The sequence below is a fragment of the Choloepus didactylus genome, chromosome 3 (assembly GCF_015220235.1).
Source record: "Choloepus didactylus isolate mChoDid1 chromosome 3, mChoDid1.pri, whole genome shotgun sequence".
NCBI classification, from domain to species: Eukaryota; Metazoa; Chordata; class Mammalia; order Pilosa; family Megalonychidae; genus Choloepus; species Choloepus didactylus.
The window spans coordinates 148,084,319-148,106,673 of NC_051309.1; the positions used below are offsets into that span (position 1 = coordinate 148,084,319).

At 36.2% G+C, this 22,355-nt stretch overlaps 1 protein-coding gene across 2 annotated transcripts; it reads left to right on the top strand.

Annotated features, from left to right (window-relative positions):
* The first annotated feature begins 11,483 nt into the window (after positions 1–11,483).
* LOC119528841 (short coiled-coil protein-like) lies at positions 11,484–11,776 on the top strand. 2 transcript variants are annotated; one of them, XM_037829075.1, is made up of 2 exons: positions 11,528–11,548; positions 11,633–11,776. In XM_037829075.1, the coding sequence occupies exons 1-2, from the start codon at positions 11,528–11,530 to the stop codon at positions 11,774–11,776; spliced, it is 165 nt and encodes a 54-aa protein (XP_037685003.1). The 2 variants fall into 2 exon arrangements, with proteins under 2 accessions (XP_037685005.1, XP_037685003.1); XM_037829077.1 differs by having other exon boundaries at positions 11,484–11,776.
* The last annotated feature ends 10,579 nt before the right edge of the window (positions 11,777–22,355 follow it).

Sequence of the window (22,355 nt, forward strand, 5' to 3'; positions counted from 1 at the left end):
AGGACACATTACCTCTTAATTAGGTCAAGGGTCCCAAGACAGCATCTTATGAACCTGGCCTTAGCTGTAAAGTTTAGTAGTAGCTAACAAATTATATGAAATTTTGGCTAGGGATCTATGCATTATTTTTCCTCTTTCACTTAACTCATATATAAAAGTAAGCTTATTTGGAACATTAAAAAAAAAAGAAAACTTACAGGTTATTTGCGGTAGGGGTGGGGAAAGAGAATAACATCAATGTGAGAATTGAAGGAAGCAGCCTGCAAACTTACAAAACTGAAATACACATTTCTAGGAATTTGGAAATAAGCAAAAAATAATAAACTGAACACAATATAAATAATAACATGATTAAAAGGATGTAAAATGCATCAGAAGCTTTTTAAGATTTAATTCTGAAGTTTTAAGGGTACTTGATTATCTCTTACTCATCGTTAACCAGCTTCTTGCACATAATCGGCCCTCCTCACTGTTGGGCCATAGCTCTGTAAACAACAACAGAATTCAGTGGGAGTAAATAACTGAATTTTACATTGACATCTTTATTAAAATAATCAGGGGTTTGTGATTAAATAAACCAATCATTTTAGAATTTCCCGTAAAATTGAGCTTGCCAGATGCAAAATTTGGCAACTGTTAAAAGACTATTGATTTGGAGCAAAGAAAAAAATAACCAAAATAGCAATTAAAAATTGCAGTGAAAAACTTGAGCTGTTTATTCTACTTCTTCATCATACTTTCAGCATCCTGAAATCACAAAGATATTTTCTCTGTGCTTTAAATGATATTGAAACACATTTATTTATTCATGCACCTTTATTTATTCAGTACTGATTTTTCCATTACACTTGCATAACACTTGACTGCTAGCACAATTATAAATAAAAACAGACATTATAGTATTTTTCTTTATAATTTAAACAGTTGAATAGTTTACTTAATTAATTATTCATTTCAAGGAAATTGAGCATGATTGTGAAGCTTAAAAGAAATATGAATAAACTGTATTGTTAACTAACTCATGAGCAAAAGGTACAAACCCTACCAAATCAAACTCTGTATAGTTAATTAACTGTCAGTCAGTAAAACTTCTTCAGATAGAAAGGGTAATGATACATTATTTTAAGCATGTATGTTAGTGCAAGGACTTCTAATAAAACATCCTAACTCAATAATTTTTAAAATATCTGCTGATCTCAACTGAGTGCAAAGAATACTAAATTTAAAATTCATTCACATGGTGATTGTGTCTCTTATTTCAGTCAAAGGCTCATGGAAGAAAAACTCTATTAGCTTTCACATTTTAACTATTCTATTCTATGTACTTGTTCATAGAGCAAGTATAGTACATCCAAATGCATCAGAAACACTCATTTAGTTATAATCCATTTTTTACTTTATTTTTTATTGAGATAGTTTACATACCATACAATTATCCAAAGATCCAAAGTGTACAATCAACTGCCCACACTACCATCATACAGCTGTGCATCCATCACCACAATCAATTTTTTTTTCAATTTTTAGAACACTTTCATTACACCAGAAGAGAAATAAAGACAAAAAAGGAAACTTAAATCCTACCATACCTCTAACTACTCCCCTCCATTATTGATTCATAGTACTGGTATAGTACATTTGTTACTGTTGATGAAGGAATGTTAAAATATACTAACTGTAGTATATAGTTTGCAATAGGTATATTTTTCCCTATATTCCCCTCTATTATTAATTTCTAGTTATAGTGTCATACATTTGTTCTACTTCATTAGAGAGGTTTCTAATATTTGTACAGTTGTCACAGACATTGTCCACCACAAGATTCACTGTTTTATACATTCCAATCTTTTAAACTCCAACTTTCCTTCTGATGACATACTTGACTCTGAGCTTACCTTTTCCACTACTTTACACAGCATTCAACACTGTTAGTTATTCTCACAACATGCTAACATCACCTCTGTCCATTTCCAAATGTTTAAGTTCACCCTAGTTGAACATTCTGCTCATAATAATCAACCACCCCCCGTTCTTTAGTCTCATTCTATATCCTGGTAACTTATATTTCTTGTTTGTGAGTTTACAAATTATTAGTTCATATCAGTGAGACCCTGCAATATTTGTTCTTATGTGTCTGTCTTATTTCACTCAATATGGTGCCCTCAGGATTTCTTCATCAACCCAATTTTTAAAGATGGTTTTGTTCACACACCATGCATTCTGTCAAAAGTAAACAATCAATGGATCAGTGTATAGTCATGTACTTATTTATTCACCACCATCACCACTATTTATATAAGGAAATCTCCCTTTCTTCCCCAAAGAAGGAGGAAGATTCAAAGAAGGTAGAGAGACAAAAGAAAAAAGAAGGAGAGAGAGAGAGAGAGAGAAAAAAATATGATAGCTCCAAAGCAGCAAAAGGAAAGATAGAACTAAATTTAGTGGAATAAAGACTCAGACAACATCACCAATGTCAAGAGTCCCATATCCTTCCCTTATGCCCCCCTCTTATAGGCATTTATCTTTGGTATATTGCCTTTGTTATACTAAAGGAAGCATAATACAATGTTTCTGTTAATTATAGTCTCTAGTTTGCATTGATTGTATTTTTCCCCCAAATCCCACCCTATTTTTAACACCTTGCAATGTTGACATTCATTTGTTCTACCTCATGCAAAAACATATTTGTCACTTTTATCACAATTGTTGAGCACCCTAAGTTTCACTAAGTTATACAGTCCCAGTCTTTATCTTTCCTCTTTCTTTCTGGTGTCCCACATGCTCCTAACCTTCCTCTTTCAACCATGCTCACAGTCATCTTTGTTCACTGTACTTACATTGCTGTGCTACTAACTCCCAAAACTGTGTTCTAAACATCTCACTCCTATCTTTTCCTTTCTGTCTGTAGTGCTCCCTTTAGTGTTTCCTATAGAGCAGGTATCTTGTTCACAAACTCTGTCATTGTCTGTTTGTCAGAGAATATTTTAAGCTCTCCCTCATATTTGAAGGACAGTTTTGCCAGATATAGGATTCTTGGTTGGTGTTTTTTCTCTTTCAGTATCTTAAATATATCACCCCACTTCCTTCATGCCTCCATGGTTTCTATTGAGAAATCCACAAATAGTCTTATCAAGCTTCCTTTGTATGTGATGGATCAGTTTTCCTTGCTACTTTCAGAATTCTGTCTTTGACATTTGATAATCTGATTATTGAGTGTCTTGGTGTTGTCCTATTCAGATCTGTTCTGTTTTGGTTACACTGTATTTCTTGGATCTGCAATTTTATGTCTTTCATAAAAGATGTCAAATTTTCATTGATTATGTCCTCTATTATTGCTTCTGCCCCTTTTCCCTTCTCTTCCTCTGGGACACCGATGACATGTACATTCCTGCATTTCGTGTTGTCATTCAATTCCCTGAGATGTTACTCATATTTTCCATTCTTTTCCCCTTTTGTTCTTTTGTGCGTAGGCTTTCAAGAGTCTTGTTCTCTAGTTCCTGAGTGTTTTCTTCTCCCTCTTCAGATCTGCTGTTGTATGTTTCCATTGTGTCTTTCATCTCTTGTATTGTACCTTTCATTTCCATAGATTCTGCCAGCTGTTTTTGTTTTTTATCTTTCAGTTTCTACCTTATGCACACCCAGTGTTTTCATTATACACTTCATCTCTTTTGCTATATCTTCTCTAAACTTTTTTAATTGATTTAGCATTACTTGTTTAAATCCCTGTATCTCAGTTGAAGTATAAGTCTGTTCCTTTGACTGGGGCATAACCTTGTTTGTCTTAGTGTAGGTTGTAGTTTTCTGTTGTCTAGGCATCTGATTTCCTTGGTTACCCCAATCAGGTTTTCTCAGACCAGAATGGGCTCAGGTCTTGGAAGGAGGCAATAGTATCTGGTTTCTCTGATACACCCTGTGAGGCCTCAAGTCACCGTGCTTTTCTGCCCAGCAAGTGGTGCCTGTCAGCTTGTAACTCCAGACTGGTGTAAGGAGGTGTGGCCCATGGCTGTTTTCCTGGAGACTCTGGGAACCAGACCCCAGAAGAAGGGTAGTAGAGCTTGGCACCACCTCTTTCCTCTTAGGGAAAATTCATCCTGTGGGGGGATATCATTTACATTTGAACAGTATCTCTGACACTGCTATTTCCACCCTTGTCTGGGTCAGAGTGCTGGGTACTGAAAATGGCTGAGGGTTTCTCCACTGAGCCAAAAAAGAGACAGAAAGCCCCTCTTCAGGGCCAGTCTGCAGCCACCCTCAGTTTCATCCATCAGCCAGAGATAGCTCCTGGTCCTCTAGGCTGCTCCTCCCTCCCAGAGCAGTCCTCCAGCTCTCCAAGGTCAGTTGGCACCAAAAGCCTCTATCTGCTTTTGGGGATTCGTAGCTTGTATTGAGCACATTTGTTAATTAAAACCGAAGCTGAAACTCAGCTGAGCTATATTCACTTGCTTGGAGAGTGCTGCTATCTATCACAGTGAGGCTTTGCAGTTTGGGCTGCCATGGGGGAGGGGCTCTTGGCTTGGACCCACAGTTTTTATTTCCAGATTTTATGTTATGATTTCAGGCATTCCTCCCAATTCAGGTGGGTGTTTGATGAGTGGTCTTTCACATTTGTCCCCCCACAGATATTCCAGATTATTTACTAGCTGTTCCTGGTTGTTTATTAGTCACTCCAGGGGAACTAACTAGTTTCCACTCCTCTCTATGCCACCATCTTCTTCCTTTCTCTCAGTTATAAGCCATTATTAACCTAGGTGTCAGATTTGCTTTCTGGATCTATATGACACCATAATAAATTGGAAGTACAAAATTACTCTTTTGATTTATAAAATGGAAAAATATTGCAATAGGTTTTTAGACAACATTATATAGCTAGGATCTAATTTAAAACTAAATTTGAATAATGTACAGAAAATTTATTGATATTAAATAGAAATTGAGAAATGAAATCAATTATTCTAAGTTACATAGATTCTAAAAAACTTCAAGCAAATTTTACTATTTGAGATGACTTTGAAAAGGGGCTTGTCTTCTATGAGCCACATAGCAATAACCAGGTAAGCTATAGCACTTACAGCACTAAAAATTTGTCAATTAACTGTAAGAAAAATATGGTGAATCTATATGAATGGGCCTTCTTTTACATTCTTAATCTTTTGTGCTTCTTTTTTAAAAATTATTACTCATTTAGTATTTTCTAGCATAAACAGACTCATAACAATTAGAATTAATTGACCAAATTGATAATTATGAAACTCTTCAGGTTAGATCACTTTAGTATTTGAAATATCTCCCGAGAGCTGGTCATCAAAATTACTAATTTAATGTGTAAACAAAGCAGGTTTTCTGGTTTCTTCACATTCTTTAGGCAATTACCTCCACCCCCCACCCCCTCCATTTCTTTCATGAGAATATACATTCCTGTATATTCTGGTTCCTGTGAAGATGGTGCCAAACTACCACCAGTCCCTGGTTCCTTCCATCAAAGTCAATCTTGACGAAAATCTAAAGACAAGAATTCCAGGAACTCAGGTAGCATCAAAAAACTTAAAAAAAATAAATCTCTGGGGAAATTTTGTTTTGAAATATGTGTGTGGAAATTGAGTTGCTGCAGCCCAGGTAAGATACAAGACACCAAGCAACAGAAGAGAAGGGAAGAAAGCTTGAAAAAAAATCCTTTGCTTACCTCTCCCAATGTTGCCTTAGGCAAATAATTCTGGCTTCCTCAGGGTGATTCAGTGTAGTAGAAAATCTGTGCTTGAGAGACAAGTTAAAGACAGCATTTAATGACCAGCTGCCCTCAGGTGTATGCTGCCACTGCTCTTTGTGTAAACCTGCAGGGCTGGAGGATTAACCACTGTGGAGCTGGCCTCCTCCTGGTGTGGCTTCTCTGTAAGTGTTTAAAGGTTAAACTAACCCTATGATGTTGCCTTCATCCATGCAGTCCATGATGGTACCCCTCCCTACAAACTTCCAAACAGTAGAATGAGAAGGGGGAGGAGAAACACTCATCTCTTCCCTGAAGGACACATTCTAGATGTTATATCTCCCAGAAGTTCCTCATATCCCATTGGACAGGACTCGTCATACTGTGAACATTATTATGTGTGATTGTAAGAGAGCCTAAGGGGTGTAGTATTTTTTCTGGGAGAATATATTTGCTATACATTAAAAGTTTTAAATGTATCATGGGGTATAATTAAAAGCTTCTGAACAAACTTCTCACCTTCTTAAAGAATATAAAGTTACCTGCTCTTTGGATGAGACCATACAGAAATTCCTTCATTCACTGTATCCTGCTCAAAGACCAAGGTTTTTGAGTCATATGTGGACTTCTCCAGGTTATCTCCTTGTAGCACATGACAAATTCAAGTGTGCATTAGTTACCACAGTAAAACCCCATTTAGAAATTGAGAGAATAAAATATGTAGTAGTCACTGATCAATAGCAAATTACAGATTTTATAAAGTATCAGAGATTTTCCTGTCTGGGAGGAAATTATGTTCCTTGGTTGGTACATCTGGCAGTAATTGATTCCATTCCTTGGGAATTTCTTCTTGTACCTTTTCCTCCAGGGCCACATCTGACCCATCATTAGAGAGCAAGCCTTTCTGAGCTCTGCACAACTTTCACAGACTCGTTGCTACAGGTATTGGTTTAGCAGCCTGAATTTTGTTTCAGGAGTTGAATATGTGTTTTCAAGTCAGGCTCTTAGGATTTTTGACTAGACATTTCCTCAAAAATATAGATGGCTTCTCAGTTAAAACAAACAAACAAACAACAACAACAACAACAAACATAAACAATATATATAACCAAATCATTAAAATATAGTATTAGTGGAAGTATTTCAAAATGAAAGTTTGCTCATGCCACTCTTCTGTTCCAAAACCCACTTTTTCTTTAATGTTTGACTAGACTAGAATGAAAATTCTATGACAGCAGAAACTTTTTCTGTTTTGCTCATGCTATATTTCAAAATCTATAACAGATTTGAGTACATATTAAGTGCTCAATTAATATTTGTTGAAATAAATGATGCAAAAATAAAATAAAATGTCACACTATTCAGATATTAATTTTGAAAATTGTCAAAATAAACATATGTGCAGAAGCTGACACAGTCATCACAAGATCCTATGGCAAAATTCTCTGAAAGTTTTAAACTGGTTCTTAATCTCAGCTAGAATTAAAAATAACAGTATGAATCTTATAATTAAGTGCTTTACACTTAAAACAAATTTAATAAATGCACAAAATTATAATTTTCTAATTATTTTATTACATTTTATTGTCTCTACTTTTGACATTATTTACATCTATTTAATCTGTAATGTGGAAAAACTATATATTATTCAACTGCATATCTTTTCTTAACCCCATATCAGTGACATCATGTTGGCAGATTTAAATCACCCATAATGAGAGAATTTACATTACAGAAATTGGAAAAGACTACAAATCAGATCTAGAGAAATTGTTAATATAAATTAAACTTTAAAGTGTATCATGTCTGGATATGTGTGACTTCAGGCAGACAAGGTAATGTGCAAGGTGCTCCAGGATTCTTTTCCTTTACAGATCTTTGAACAGCTAACAAAAACTGGCAAAGCCATCTTCCTCAAAATTCCAGAAAAGAGCTAAAGGGTTGCCTTAAAAAGGTGAGTGCTGAATCAAGAAAATATGACTTAAAAATGGTAGGAGAAGCTTGTGGCACTCTTGGTGGCCACATCCAAACCCCTCCATGCTAGTGTACAGCTGGGCTGTGCTCCCTTTGTGGATCTCTGCTGATCCTATGCCAGAGGGAGCAGAGTGACCACAATGCACATAGTGTAGTACCTGTATGTCAGTGCCAGTATATCCAGTAGCTGCCTGAAAGATTAAAACAGGAAAAACTCATCTTGGGCTAGCCCGCCTAGAAATTGGCTTGCAGGCAGAAGCTGCTTGCACATAGCTAAAGCACCATAGGAAAAAAAAACAAAACAATTAAATCAAAGTGGTCTGGAATAAGGGATTACTAGCTTTGAAGAATATAATACAGCACCCTGGGTGGGGGGATGTCTAATTCTTAGGAAGTGGAGGGGTCATTAGGATTCCTACAAACTCTTTTCCTAAAGAACATTGACTAATACAGGAGACATTACTACTGAGCCACAGAAATAAAGTTTTTAAGAGGATATTATGAACAACTGTACACCAGCAAATTATAAAACTTATATGAAATGGACAAATTCCCAGAAACACACAAACTACATACACTGACTCAAAAAGAAATAGTAAATCTCAAAAGACCATTAGAAAGTAAATAGATTGAATTAGTCATCAAAAACCTTCCAAAAAAGAGAGGCACAGGACAAGGTAGCTTCACTGGTGAATTTAACCAAATTTCCAAGAAAAGTTAACACCACTCCTACTCAAACTCTTCCAAAAAAATTGAAGAGGAAGGAATACTTCATAACTCATTCCATCAGGTCAGCCTCACCCAAATATCAAAGCCAGATAAAGACACTGCAAGAAATGAAAATTACAGACCAATATCCCTTTTGAATATAAATGCAAAAATCCTCAATAAAATAATAGCAAACAGAATCCAACAGCACATTAAAAATTATACTCCATGATCCCATGGGATTTATCCCAGTCCTGCAAAGGTGGTTCAACATAAGAAAATCAATTAATATAATGCAACACATCAATAGATTGAAGGAAAAATAAAGCTGATCATCTTGATACAGAAAGACATTTGACAAAATGACAAATTTCAGCACCTATTCTTTTTTTAAACATAATTTTATTGAGCTATATTCACACACCATACAATCCATCCAAAGTATACAATCATTGGTTCACAGTATCATCACATATTTGTGAATCTATTACTATGATAATTTTTTAGAACATTTGCATTACTCCAGAAAAAGAAATAAAAAGAAAAAAGAAGACCCTAAATATCCCATACCACTTAACCCTCCTTATTGACTACTAGTATTGCACTCCACCCAATTTTAATACTTACAATAGAGGTAGGTTAACTAAGATAGTGTAGTATTGTCAGAGATACATATGTAGATCAGAGGAACCCTACAAACATCCAGAAGTAGATCCATACCAACATGGGCAACTGACTTTTTTTCTGGCTAGTCTAAATATAAGACCCTAAAAAGAAATGCCTATATGATGAGTCAGTAATCACAGTCTTTGTCAAAAATATCATTTGTTAAATCCTAATTTCTCAGTTGTATCTCTTCCCTGTCATTTGATCATTCTCTCAATCTTCAGGGATATCTGGGCAATGACCATTTTAGGTTCCTTGTGCTAGAAAGGGGTGTTGAACTTATGGGGTAGAGGAATGAAACTGGTTGATGTTCTTGGAAAGACTGGTACCTCTGGGTTTCAGAGCTTATCTGCACAGGATCAGTCTGGATAAAAACACTAAAAAAACAAAACAAACAAACAAACAAAAAAAAAAAAAAACTGGGAATAAAAAGAAACTTCCTCAGCAAGATAAAAGGCATATATGAAAAATCCACTGCTAGTGTCGTATTCAGTGGGGAAAGACTGAAAAATTTCCCACTAAGATCAGAAGAGAGACAACTATGTTCACTGTCATCACTGTTTTCTACAATATACAGAAACTTTTAGCTAGAGAAGTTAGACAGAAAAAAAGAAGAAAGGCATCCTAATTGGAAAAGAAGAAGTAAAACTTTCCCTGTTTGTAGATGACATGATCCTATATTTGGAAAATCCTGAACAATCAGCAACAAAGCTACCAGGACTACAAAATCAACATGAAAAAGTCAGTAGTGTTTGTATACACTGGTAATGAAAGTTCTGAGGACAAAAATCAAGAAAAAAAATCCATTTAAAATAGTAACTAAAAGAAGCAAGTATATAATTTTAAATTCAACTAAGAATATAAAGGATTTATAAACATTAATTCTTACTAAGGTTAATTCTTCCCAAAGCAATTTACAGCTTCAACACAATCCCAATCAAAATCCCAACAGCCATCTTTGCAGAAATGGAAAAGCCTGTCATCAAATTTATATAGAAGGGTAATAGGCTCAGAATAGCCAAAGCCATCTTGAAAAAGGAAAACAAAGCTGGAAAACATTTCCTAATTTGAAAAAGCTACACTAATCAAAACTGCAACGTACTTATGTAGGGACACACATAAAGAAAAAAAAGTGAGAGTTCAGAAATAAAAGCTCACATGTCCAACTGAATTTTGACAAGAGTAAGAGTGCCAAGTACACTAAATAGGGAAAGAATAGTCTTTTCAACAAATGGTGCTGGGAAAACTGAATATCCATAAGCAAAAGAATGAAAGTAGAACTATACCTCACACTATATACAAAAATCAATCAAAATAGATCAAATGCCTAAATATGAAAACCAAAACTATAAAACTCCTAGAAGATATAAGGAAGCATTTTCAGGACCTTGCATTAGTCAATGTTTTCTTAGATTTTCATACCAAAGGTATAAGCAGTTAAAGAAAATCGAGAAAATGGACTTGATCAAAATTTAAAATTTTTCTGCGTCAAAGAACTTCATCATGAAAGTAAAAAGATAATCTACAGAGTGGGAGAAAATATTTGGATACTGCATATCCAATAAGGGTTTTGTTGCATTACCTAGACCTTACCTATCCCCACCTCCTTCTCTGGAGAAGTCAGGAACTCACACTAAGTGGCCATCCTCTGGCCTTCTGCTAACCACACCTCCTTTTCTATTGTGTGTGATTCCATAACCTGTGAGAGATCAGTCTAACGAACAGGCCCTGCCAGACTTTAAACCCAGAAACTGGGAACAAGCAGCACCAGATGCTTATAAGCACAGGAATTGTCAGTGGCAGGCTCCCATCCCCTGCCCCCCAAGGTAGATTAAAAAAAAAAAAGCACATTCAATCCGTACCTAGTTTTTGTTCTCTGACATGCAGTGGGTCGTGCAGAGCTGCCATATAGTGACCCTTACTAAGAGAAGCCCAGGCCACCGTGGGTGTCTGGCCACAATGGGACTTCTTCCCCTTATCTTTTGGACTTTTTGTGCTGTGTAAGCAATAAAGAGATTGTTTGCTTTCTGTACTCTTTATACTGTGCAAGTAATCAAGAGATATCATTTACTGAAAATTTCTGTTGAACCCATGTTCTGTTGAACCATGTTCTCACAGCACACTGTTGTAGCAACTCACTCCACTGGCTTAATATCTAGAATATATAAAGAAAATTGACAACTCAACAACAAAAAGACAATTGAATTTAAAAATGGGCAAAAGTCTTGAACAGACATTTCTCGGAGGAGATACACAAATGGTCAACAAGCACGTCAGAAGACACTCAACAGCATTAGCTATTAGTTAAATGCTAGTGAAAACCACATTGAGAGAAGGAGAGCTGCTGGTGTCTTTTGGTCCCTATGCTCCAGTCTCAGCTGTCTTCTCCCAAATTCCCTCCTCTCTCCTGGTGTCTCAAGCAGCAAACCATTCATCAAGGGTTTTGTATCTGAGGCCCAAAAGTTTTTTTTACCCAAGATGATGAATGCTGACATGGATGCTGTTGATGCTGAAAATCAGGTGGAACTAGAGGAAAAAACACAGCTTATTAATCAATTGTTGGAATTCGAATACACACTTGAAGATCTCTCAGCAAGAGTAGATGCAGTTAAGCAAGAAAATCTGAAGCTAAAATCAGAAAACCAAGTTTGTGGACAATATATAGAAAACCTCTCATCAGCTTCTAGTATTTTTCAAACAACTGACACAAAAAGCAAAAGAAAGTAAGGGGTTGATATCCATTCTGTTTTGCAGAACTGCTGCTGATTTTTTTGTCTTTAAAATTTGAGTAGATTCCAAAAGTTGAAGTACTTTTGTTTGTGGCTTCACCGAAAATTTATGAAGATAATGGCAGATCTATGCAAAATTAAGAGCTCTAAAAGTGTAACTGGAGATTCCTGAGTTTGTATATTACCTTAGTCTATGAAAACATGTAAATGTATTGATTGTAGAGACTTCATAATTAGAATTGCATATATTTATGAAAACTTGAAAATGAATGTTTCATCAAATTTGCTTTAGTTTATAAGTTTTTCACTGTTTTTTATTACAGTCTTCATGAAAGATATATAAGAAACTAACTACCATGTTGTAAAAAAGTGACCAAAATCATGTACTGAATGCATAGCTTTATGTACCCTGCCCACCGTCTTGTGCCTCTTTTCCATTTGCCTCTTCCTTCCCATTTCCCTTCTCCTAAGGATAAACAGTTGGCTCCACATTTGTAAAAGTAATTTTAATAGTTAATCATTTACGAAAATCAATTATGAAAATAACCTGAACTCATTGTTGAACTTAACCAAAATAAGATAGTTTCTCAGTTAGGACCTGTCATTTGTGATATTCAGCAACAAGATAAGACTGTTAGTTCCTCTTTGATAAATTGAAAACAGGCTATAAAAATGACGATTGTTCTTTGAAACTTTGAACTTTCAAAATTGGGAAGACTTGTTCAAAACTTCTTTTGGCACAAAATGATCACTTATTATCTGAAAAGACGAGCTCTGGTTGTATGTGTGTAAAACAGAAAATCTTGGGAAAAATAGAAACAGAAGGGAAAAAGTACTCAATAAATAGTAACCAACTCCAAATGTTTTCACTCCAGATTGTGTCATCCCTGACATAGATTAGGTCTTTTGGGGAATATATATGAAAGCAGATTAAGTTTGACTAACTGTATGTAAGCCACAACTGGAAGAGAACAGTTGCAAAGAGTTTGGTCTCTTAAGATTTGTTTATGGTGCACAGAAGATCAAGTTTGCAAAAACCCTTAAGAGTATATTAGTATCAGAATTATGAATAAAATGTGAGGGTTTTACATATATGCTAATTGATAATTTTTGTCAGTATTTTATCTCTCTAGTTCTTGAATTTTATGTAAATCCAAGTACTTAATTTGTAGATTTTTGGGCATCTTTACTAAAGAGTTTTTAAAAATTCAGTTGTAGATTCCATTTGGTAAGGGAATTTTGCAGAAGTAATGTTAAAATGGTAATTATACTAGGAAGACAAATACACTAATATAGCTTTTGGTTAAAGATTTGCGCCACTTTTAATCATGGAATAGTAATCTTATGTTTGTAGTGGTGCAAGTAAAAATTTAATAAATGACTTTAGCTGTATGAATATATAATAGTCGTACTGCAAACATTTTGTATCCATCCACCTCCCTTTTTTTTTTTTTTGGCAGATGTTTCCTGAGCACTTACTATGAGATAAACACTGTTGTTGATGCCAGGGAGACAGCTTTTATGGCGCTGACCTTGTCCTGGTCTTTTGCATTCTTGCACAGGCTTGAATGGGAATTGTGAATGTTTAGTTTGAAGAGCCTGAATGAGGTTATGAGCATTTGCAACATAGGGGGTTTTGCAATTCTCCACTCTACACAAACTTTCAGCCCTTGCTACTCAAGTGTAGCCCCCACCTGGCAGCCTCAGCACCACCCAGAGCTTGTTTGAAATGCAGCATCTCAGGCCCCATCCACTTCTACTGAAACAGCATCTGTAGTTCAGCAAATTCCCCAGGTGTGAAGCATAGGCATGCTCACTTTTTTTGTTTTTTTGGAAGTATTTTTCTTTTTTTTATTGAGATTGTTACAAACCATACAATTATCCAAAGATCCAAAGTGTACACTCATGCCCATGGTACCATCATACAGCTGTGCATCTGTAACCACAATTAATTTTTTTTCAATTTTTAGAACATTTTCATTACTTCAGAAAAGAAATAATGACAAAAAAAGGAAACTCCAATCCTCCCATACCCCTAACCACTCCCCCTCCATTATTGATCCATAGTTTTGGTATAGTACATTTGTTACTGTTGATGAAAGAATGTTAAAATGCTACTAACTGTAGTAAATATTTTGCAATACATACATACATATATGTATATATGTGTGCATATATATATATATATATATATATATATGCATATATATATATATGCACACACACACACATATGTATGTATTTTCCTATAGGCCCCTGTATTACTAACTTCTATAGGGTCATACATTTGTTCTAGTTCATGAGAGAGATTTCTAATATTTCTACAGTTAATCACAGACATTGTCCATCACAAGATTCACTGTTTTATACATTCCCATCTTTTAACCTCCAACTTTCCTTCTGGTGACATATGTGACTCTGAGCTGACCCTTTCCACCACCTTCACACACTATTCAGCACTGTCATTCTCACAGCATGCTACCATTGTCAATGTCCATTTCCAAATGTTTAAGTTCACCTTAGTTGAACATTCTGCTCATAAAAAACAACCGCTCCCCATTCTTTAGCCTTGTTCTATATCCTGGTAACTTATATTTCATGTCTAGGAGTTTACATATTATAACGAGTTCATATCAGTGAGAACCTGCAATATTTGTCCTCTTACGTCTGTCTTATTTCACTTGAAATAATGCCCTCAAGATTTCTTCATCAACCTATTTTTTTTAAGCCGGTTTTGTTCACATACCATATGTTCTGTTCTAAGTAAACAGTCTTTGGTTACCTGTATAGTCACATATTTATGTATTCAGCACCATCACCACTATATATAAGGACATCTCCGTTTCTTCCGCAAAGAAGGAGGAAGATTCAAAGAAGGTAGGGAGACAAAAGAAAAAGAAAAAAGAGAGAGGGAGAGAAAAGACATGATAGCTAGAAAGCAACAAAAGGAAAGATAACGTTAAACTAAAGTAGAATAAAGAGTCAGAAAACATCACCAATTCCAGAAGTCCCATACCCTTCCCCATGCTACCCCCACATATGCATTTAGCTTTCGTATATTGGCTTTGTTACATTAAAGGAAGCATAATACAATGTTTCTGTTATATATAGTCTCTAGTTTGCACTGATTCTATCTTCTCCCCAATCCTACTCCATTTTTTAACACCTTGCAATGTTGACATTAATTTGTTCTACATCATATAAAAGCATACTTGCACCTTTTATTACAATCATTGAGCACCCTAGATTTCACTCAGTTGTACAGTTCCAGTCTTTACCTTTCCTCTTTCCTTCTGGTGTCCCACATGCTCCTAACTTTCCTCTTTCAACCTTGCTCACAGTCACCTTTGTTCACTGTACTTAAATTGCTGTGCTACTACCTCCCAAAATTGTTTTCCAAACCTCTCACTCCTGTCTTTTCCTTTCTGTCTGTAGTGCTTCCTTTAGTGTTTCCTGTAGAGCAGGTATCTTGTTCACAAACTCTGTCATTGTCTGTTTACCAGAGAATATTTTGAGCTCTCCCTCACAGTTGAAGGACAGTATTGCTGGATAAAGGATTCTTGGTTGGTGTTTTTCTCTTTCAGTATCTTAATTAAATATATCACCCCACTTCCTTCTTGACCCATGGTTTCTATTGAGAAATCCACACATAGTCTTATCAAGCTCCCTTTGTATGTGATTGATTGCTTTTCTCTTGCTGCTTTCTGGATTCTCTCTTTATCTTTGACATTTGATAATCTGATTATTAAGTGTCTTGGTGTAGTCCTATTCAGATCTATTCTGTTTGGGATACACTGTGCTTCTTGGATCCATAATTTTATGTCTTTCATAAGAGACGGGAAATTTTCATTGATTATTTTCTCTATTATTGCTTCTGCCCCTTTTCTCTTCTCTTCTCCTTCTGGGACACCCATGACATGTACATTCCTGCATTTCATTTTGTTCTTATGTTCCCAGAGACATTGCTCATATTTTTCCAGTCTTTTCTCTATCTGTTCTTTTCTGTGTAGGCATTTAGGTGTCTTGTTCTCCAGTTTCTGAGTGTTTTCTTCTGCCTCTTGAGAAATGCTGTTGTATATTTCCATTGTGCCTTTCATCCCTTGTGTTGTGCCTTTCATTTCCATAGATTCTGCCAGTTGTTTTTTCGAACTTTTGATTTCTACCTTATGTACGCCCAGTGTTTTCATTATATGCGTCATCTCTTTTGCCATATCTTCACTAAACTTTTTTTTATCTTCATTTTATTGAGATATATTCACATACCATGCAGTCATACAAAACAAATCATGTATTCGATTGTTCACAGTACCATTACATAGTTGTACATTCATCACCTAAATTAATCCCTGACACCTTCATTAGCACACACCCAAAAATAAGAAGAATAATAGTTAAAGTGAAAAAGAGCAATTGAAGTAAAAAAGAACACTGGGTACCTTTGTCTGTTTGTTTGTTTCCTTCCTTCCCCTGTTTTTCTACTCGTCCATCCATAAACTAGGCAAAGTGGAGTGTGGTCCTTATGGCTTACACAATCCCATTGTCACCCCTCATAAGCTACATTTTTTTTTAATTTTCATTTTATTGAGATATATTCACATACCATGCAGTCATACAAAACAAATCGTACATTCGATTGTTCACACTACCATTACATAGTTGTACATTCATCACCTAAATCAATCCCTGACACCTTCATCAGCACACACACAAAAATAACAAGAATAATAATTAAAGTGAAAAAGAGCAATTGAAGTAAAAAAGAACACTGGGTACCTTTGTCTGTTTGTTTGTTTGTTTCCTTCCCCTATTTTTCTACTCATCCATCCATAAACTAGACAAAGTGGAGTGTGGTCCTTATGGCTTTCCCAATCCCATTGTCACCCCTCATAAGCTACATTTTTATACAATTGTCTTCGAGATTCATGGGTTCTGGGTTGCAGTTTGATAGTTTCAGGTATCAACCATCAGCTACCCCAATTCTTTAGAACCTAAAAAGGGTTGTCTAAAGTGGGCGTAAGAGTGCCCACCAGAGTGACCTCTCAGCTCCTTTTGGAATCTCTCTGCCACTGAAGCTTATTTCATTTCCTTTCACATCCCCCTTTTGGTCAAGAAGATGTTCTCCGTGAAGCTGAACATTTTTTCATGTGTTTCTTGGCCATTTGTATTTCCTCTTCAGAGAAATGTCTTTTCATATCTTTTGCCCATTTTATAATTGGGCTGTCTGTACTATTGTCATTGAGTTGTAGGATTTCTATATATATGCAAGATATCAGTCTTTTGTCAGATATATGGTTTCCAAAATTTTTTTCCCATTGAGTTGGCTGCCTCTTTACCTTTTTGAGAAATTCCTTTGCGGTGCAGAAACTTCTAAGCTTGAGGAGTTCCCATTTATCTATTTTTTCTTTTGTTGCCTGTGCTTTGGGTGTAAAGTCTAGGAAGTGGCCGCCTAATACAAGGTCTTGAAGATGTTTTCCTACATTATCTTCTAGGAGTTTTATGGTACTTTCTTTTATATTGAGATCTTTCATCCATTTTGATTTAATTTTTGTGTAGGGTGTGAGGTAGGGGTCCTCTTTCATTCTTTTGGATATGGATATCCAACTCTCCCAGCCCCATTTGTTGAAAAGACCATTATGACTCAGTTCAGTGACTTTGGGGGCCTTATCAAAGATCAGTAGGCCATAGATCTGAGGGTCTATCTCTGAATTCTCAATTCGATTCCATTGATCTATATGTCTATCTTTGTGCCAGTACCATGCTGTTTTGACAACTGTGGCTTTATAATAAGCTTCAAAGTCAGGGAGTGTAAGTCCTCCCACTTCGTTTTTCTTTTTAAGAGTGTCTTTAGCAATTCATGGCATCTTCCCTTTCCAAATAAATTTGATAACTAGCTTTTCGAAGTCTGCAAAGTAGGTTGTTGGAATTTTGATTGGGATTGCATTGAATCTGTAGATGAGTTTGGGTAGAATTAACATCTTAATGACATTAAGCCTTCCTATCCATGAACATGGAATATTTTTCCATCTTTTAAGGTCCCCTTCTATTTCTTTTAGTAGAGTTATGTAGTTTTCTTTGTATAGGTCTTTTACATCTTTGGTTAAGTTTATTCCTAGGTACTTGATTTTTTAGTTGCTATTGCAAATGGTATCTTTTTCCTGAGTGTCTCTTCAGTTTGTTCATTTCTAGCATATAGAACCATTACTGGCTTATGTGCATTAATCTTGTATCCCGCTACTTTGCTAAATTTTTTTATTAGCTCTAGTAGCTGTATCGTTGATTTCTCAGGGTTTTCTAGATATAAGATCATATCATCTGCAAACAATGACAGTTTTACTTCTTCTTTTCCAATTTGGATGCCTTTTATTTCTTTGTCTTGCCGGATTGCCCTGGCTAGCACTTCCAGCACAATGTTGAATAACAGTGGTGACAGCGGGCATCCTTGTTTTGTTCCTGATCTTAGAGGGAAGGCTTTCAGTCTCTCAGCATTGAGTACTATGCTGGCTGTGGGTTTTTCATATATGGTCTTTATCATATTGAGGAAGTTTCCTTCAATTCCTACCTTTTGAAGTGTTTTTATCAAAAACGGATGTTAGATTTTGTCAAATGCTTTTTCAGCATCTATTGAGATGATCATTTGATTTTTCCCTGTCGAATTTTTAATGTGTTGTAATACATTGATTGATTTTCTTATGTTGAACCATCCTTGCATGCCTGGAATGAACCCCACTTGGTCATGGTGTATGATTTTTTTAATGTGTCTTTGGATTCGATTTGCAAGTGTTTTGTTGAGGATTTTTGCATCTATATTCATTAGGGAGATTGGCCTGTAGCTTTCCTTTTTTGTAGCATCTTTGCCTGGTTTTGGTATTAGATTGATGTTAGCTTCATAAAATGAGTTTGGTAGTGTTCCATTTTCTTCAATGTTTTGAAAGAGTTTGAGTAAGATTGGTGTCAGTTCTTTCTGGAAAGTTTTGTAGAATTCCCCTGTGAAGCCATCTGGCCCTGGGCATTTATTTGTGGGAAGATTTTTGATGACTGAATGGATCTCTTTGCTTGTAATGGGTTGGTTGAGGTCTTCTATTTCTTCTCTGGTCAGTCTAGGTTGTTCATATGTTTCCAGGAAATTGTCCATTTCCTCTACATTATCCAGTTTGTTGCCATACAGTTGTTCATAGTATCCTCTTATAATTTTTTTAATTTCTTCAGGATCTGCAGTTATGTCACCTTTTTCATTCATTATTTTGTTTATATGGGTTTTCTCTCTTTTTGATTTTGTCAGTCTAGCTGGGGCTTGTCAACCTTGTTGATCTTCTCAAAGAACCAACTTTTGGTGATATTTATCCTCTCTATTGTTTTTTTTTTGTTCTCTATGTCATTTATTTCTGATTTAATCCTTGTTATTTCTTTTCTTCTACTTGGTTTAGGATTGGTTTGCTGTTCATTTTCTAGCTTCTTCAGTTGATACATTAGTTCTTTGATTTTGGCTCTTTCTTCCTTTTTAATATATGTGTTTAGTGCTATAAATTTCCCCCTTAGCACTGCTTTTGCTTCATCCCATAGGTTTTGGTATGTTGTGTTCTCATTTTCATTCGTCTCTATATATTTAGCAATTTATCTTGCTATTTCTTCTTTAACCCACTGATCGTTTAGGAGTTTGTTGCTTAACCTCCAGGTATTTGTGAATTTTCTAAGTCTCTGATGGTTATTGACTTCTAATTGTATTCCATTGTGGTCAGAGAATGTGCTTTGAATAATTTCAATCTTTTCAAATTTATTGAGGCTTGTTTTTTGTCCCAGCATATGATCTATTCTGGAGAAAGTTCTGTGAGCACTAGAAAAGTATGTGTATCCTGGTGATTTGGGATGTAATGTCCTGTATATGTCTTTTAAATCTAATTCATTTATCAGATTGTTTAGGTTTTCAATTTCCTTATTGGTCTTCTGTCTGGTTGATCTATCTATAGGAGAGAGTGATGTGTTGAAGTCTCCCACAATTATTGTGGAAACATCAATTGCTTCCTTTAGTTTTGCCAGTGTTTCTCTCATGTATTTTGTGGCACCTTGATTGGGTACATAGACATTTACGATTGTTATTTCTTCTTGTTGAATTGCCCCTTTTATTAGTATGTAGTGGTCTTCTTTGTCTCTCAAAACATCCCTGCATTTAAAGTCTATTTTATCTGAAATTAATATTGCTGCACCTGCTTTCTTTTGGCTGTAGCTTGCATGAAATATTTTTTTCCATCCTTTCACTTTCAATTTCTTTGTGTCCCTGTGTCTAAGATGAGTCTCTTGTATGCAACATATTGATGGTTCATTTTTTTTGATCCATTCTGCAAATCTATATCTTTTAATTCGGGAGTTTAATCCATTTGCATTCAACATTATAAACGTGAAGGCATTTCTTGAATCAGCCATCTTATCCTTTGGTTTATGTTTATCATATTTTTCCCCTCTCTCTATAATATCCTTTATTGTACCCATACTGAATCTCTTTAGTACTGAACCTTTCTCCAAGTCTCTCTGTCCTTTCTTTGTTTCTCTGTCTGTAGGGCTTCCTTTAGTATCTCCAGTAGGACAGGTCTCTTGTTAGCAAATTCTCTCAGCATTTGTTTGCCTGTGAAAAATTTAAGCTCTCCCTCAAATTTGAAGGGGAGGTTTGCTGGATAAAGTATTCTTGGCTGGAAATTTTTCTCACTCAGAATTTTAAATATATCGTGCCACTGCCTTCTCGCCTCCATGGTGGCTGCTGAGTAGCCACTACTTAGTCTTATGCTGTTTCCTTTGTATGTGGTGAATTGCTTTTCTCTTGCTGCTTTCAGAACTTGCTCCTTCTCTTCTGTGTTTGACAGTGTGATCAGAATATGTCTTGGAGTGGGTTTATTTGGATTTATTCTATTTGGAATTCGCTGAGCATTTATGATTTGTGTATTTATGTTGTTTAGAAGATTTGGGAAGTTTTCCCCAACAATTTCTTTAAATACTCTTCTTAGACCTTTACCCTTTTCTTCCCCTTCTGGAACACCAATGAGTCTTATATTCGGACGTTTTATGTTATCTATCATATCCCTGAGGTCCGTTTCGATTTTTTCAATTTTTTTCCCCATTCTTTCTTTTATGCTTTCATTTTCCATTCTGTCATATTCCAGGTCACTGATTCATTGTTTGACTTCCTCTAGTCTTGTACTATGAGTGTCCAGAATCTTTTTAATTTGGTCAACAGTTTCTTTAATTTCCATAAGATCATCTATTTTTTAATTTAGTCTTGCAATGTCTTCTTTATGCTCTTCTAGGGTCTTCTTGATATCCTTTGTATCCCGTACTATGGTCTCATTGTTCATCTTTAGTTCTTTGAGTAGCTGCTCTAGGTGCTGTGTCTCTTCTGATCTTTTGATTTGGGTGCTTGGGCTTGGGTTATCCATATCGTCTGGTTTTTTCATATGCTTTATAATTTTCTGTTGTTTTTGGCCTCTTGGCATTTGCTGAAATTGATAGGGTTCTTTTAGGATTTGCAGACCAATTGAAGTCCTTATCTCTAATTTATCAGATCTACAGCTTCGTGGAGTACACTTTCTCTAACTAACCAGCAGGTGGCATCCACGAGCCACCTGTTCTCCACAAGCCAGTTCTCCCCTGCTTAGCCTTTGTGGTGAGTGGGGGAGTGAGTCTTGTGGGGTCCAATTGATGTACCAAGCTTGCGTGTGTAGTTGGTGTTGCCTGCCCTGTATATGAGGCTTGTTTCTGGGCAGTCAGGGAGAGGGGGTGGCTCTAACAATCAAATCTCCCTGGTGATCCTGGAGTTTTAAAGCTGCTGCAATAGTCTAATCCTTCAATTCAGTCCTGCCACAGTTTGTCTCTGCCACTGACTCACAAGTCCTTGGTATTGGCATATGGCTCCTGAGACTTGCAAGTGGGCCCCTCTTCCAGGCCGTGCACCCCCTGGTCCTCTGTTGAGGGATGACTGTGCTATGTCACAGGTGAGTGCCATCCCCCCAGGGCAGTTCTGGGCTGCTGGGCTGTGTAGAGAGTTTCCCAGTCTGCTCAAATGATGGCTGAATGGGGCTTTGTTAATTCACACTGCTCCACCTACCCCACTCTGGGACAATCAGCTGAGGTTGCAGGGAAGGCTAATGTCCACGCCCAGTTTTGTGGTGTGTGCCTGTTATTTGAAGCGCTTCCATCACACTGGGTTGTCTGGGGCAGCTCTGGGCTATGAGGCTGGCGATGGGCAGGAGTGTTTCCTGTCCACCAGGATGATGGCTGTGAGCGGACTCCCCCCTTTTCTTGGGAAGTTGTGGTGTTTAGTGAATTTTCTTAGCCACTTGATTATTGCCTTTTGTCACAGGGCTCTCTTAGTTCTGCTCTTGTCTTGACCTGCCCAAATTGCAAGTCTTTGAAGCTTTCTGTATTGGGCTTCTTAGAGTAATTGTTTTAGAAAAAGAAAAAAGGATTTAAAAAAAAAAAAAAAGGCCCTCCTCAGAGATCTAATGGGTTACTGAAGTGCTAAGACACAAAGCAGTTAGGGCCATTAAGGAAAGGTCCACAGGGCAGAGAGATCAGCTTTTCTTCGGTATTTG

Bases quoted from the DNA above. Each gene is read 5' to 3' on its own strand.
- LOC119528841 (XM_037829077.1), top strand. From the start codon at position 11,528: ATGATGAATGCTGACATGGATGCTGTTGATGCTGAAAATCAGGTGGAA.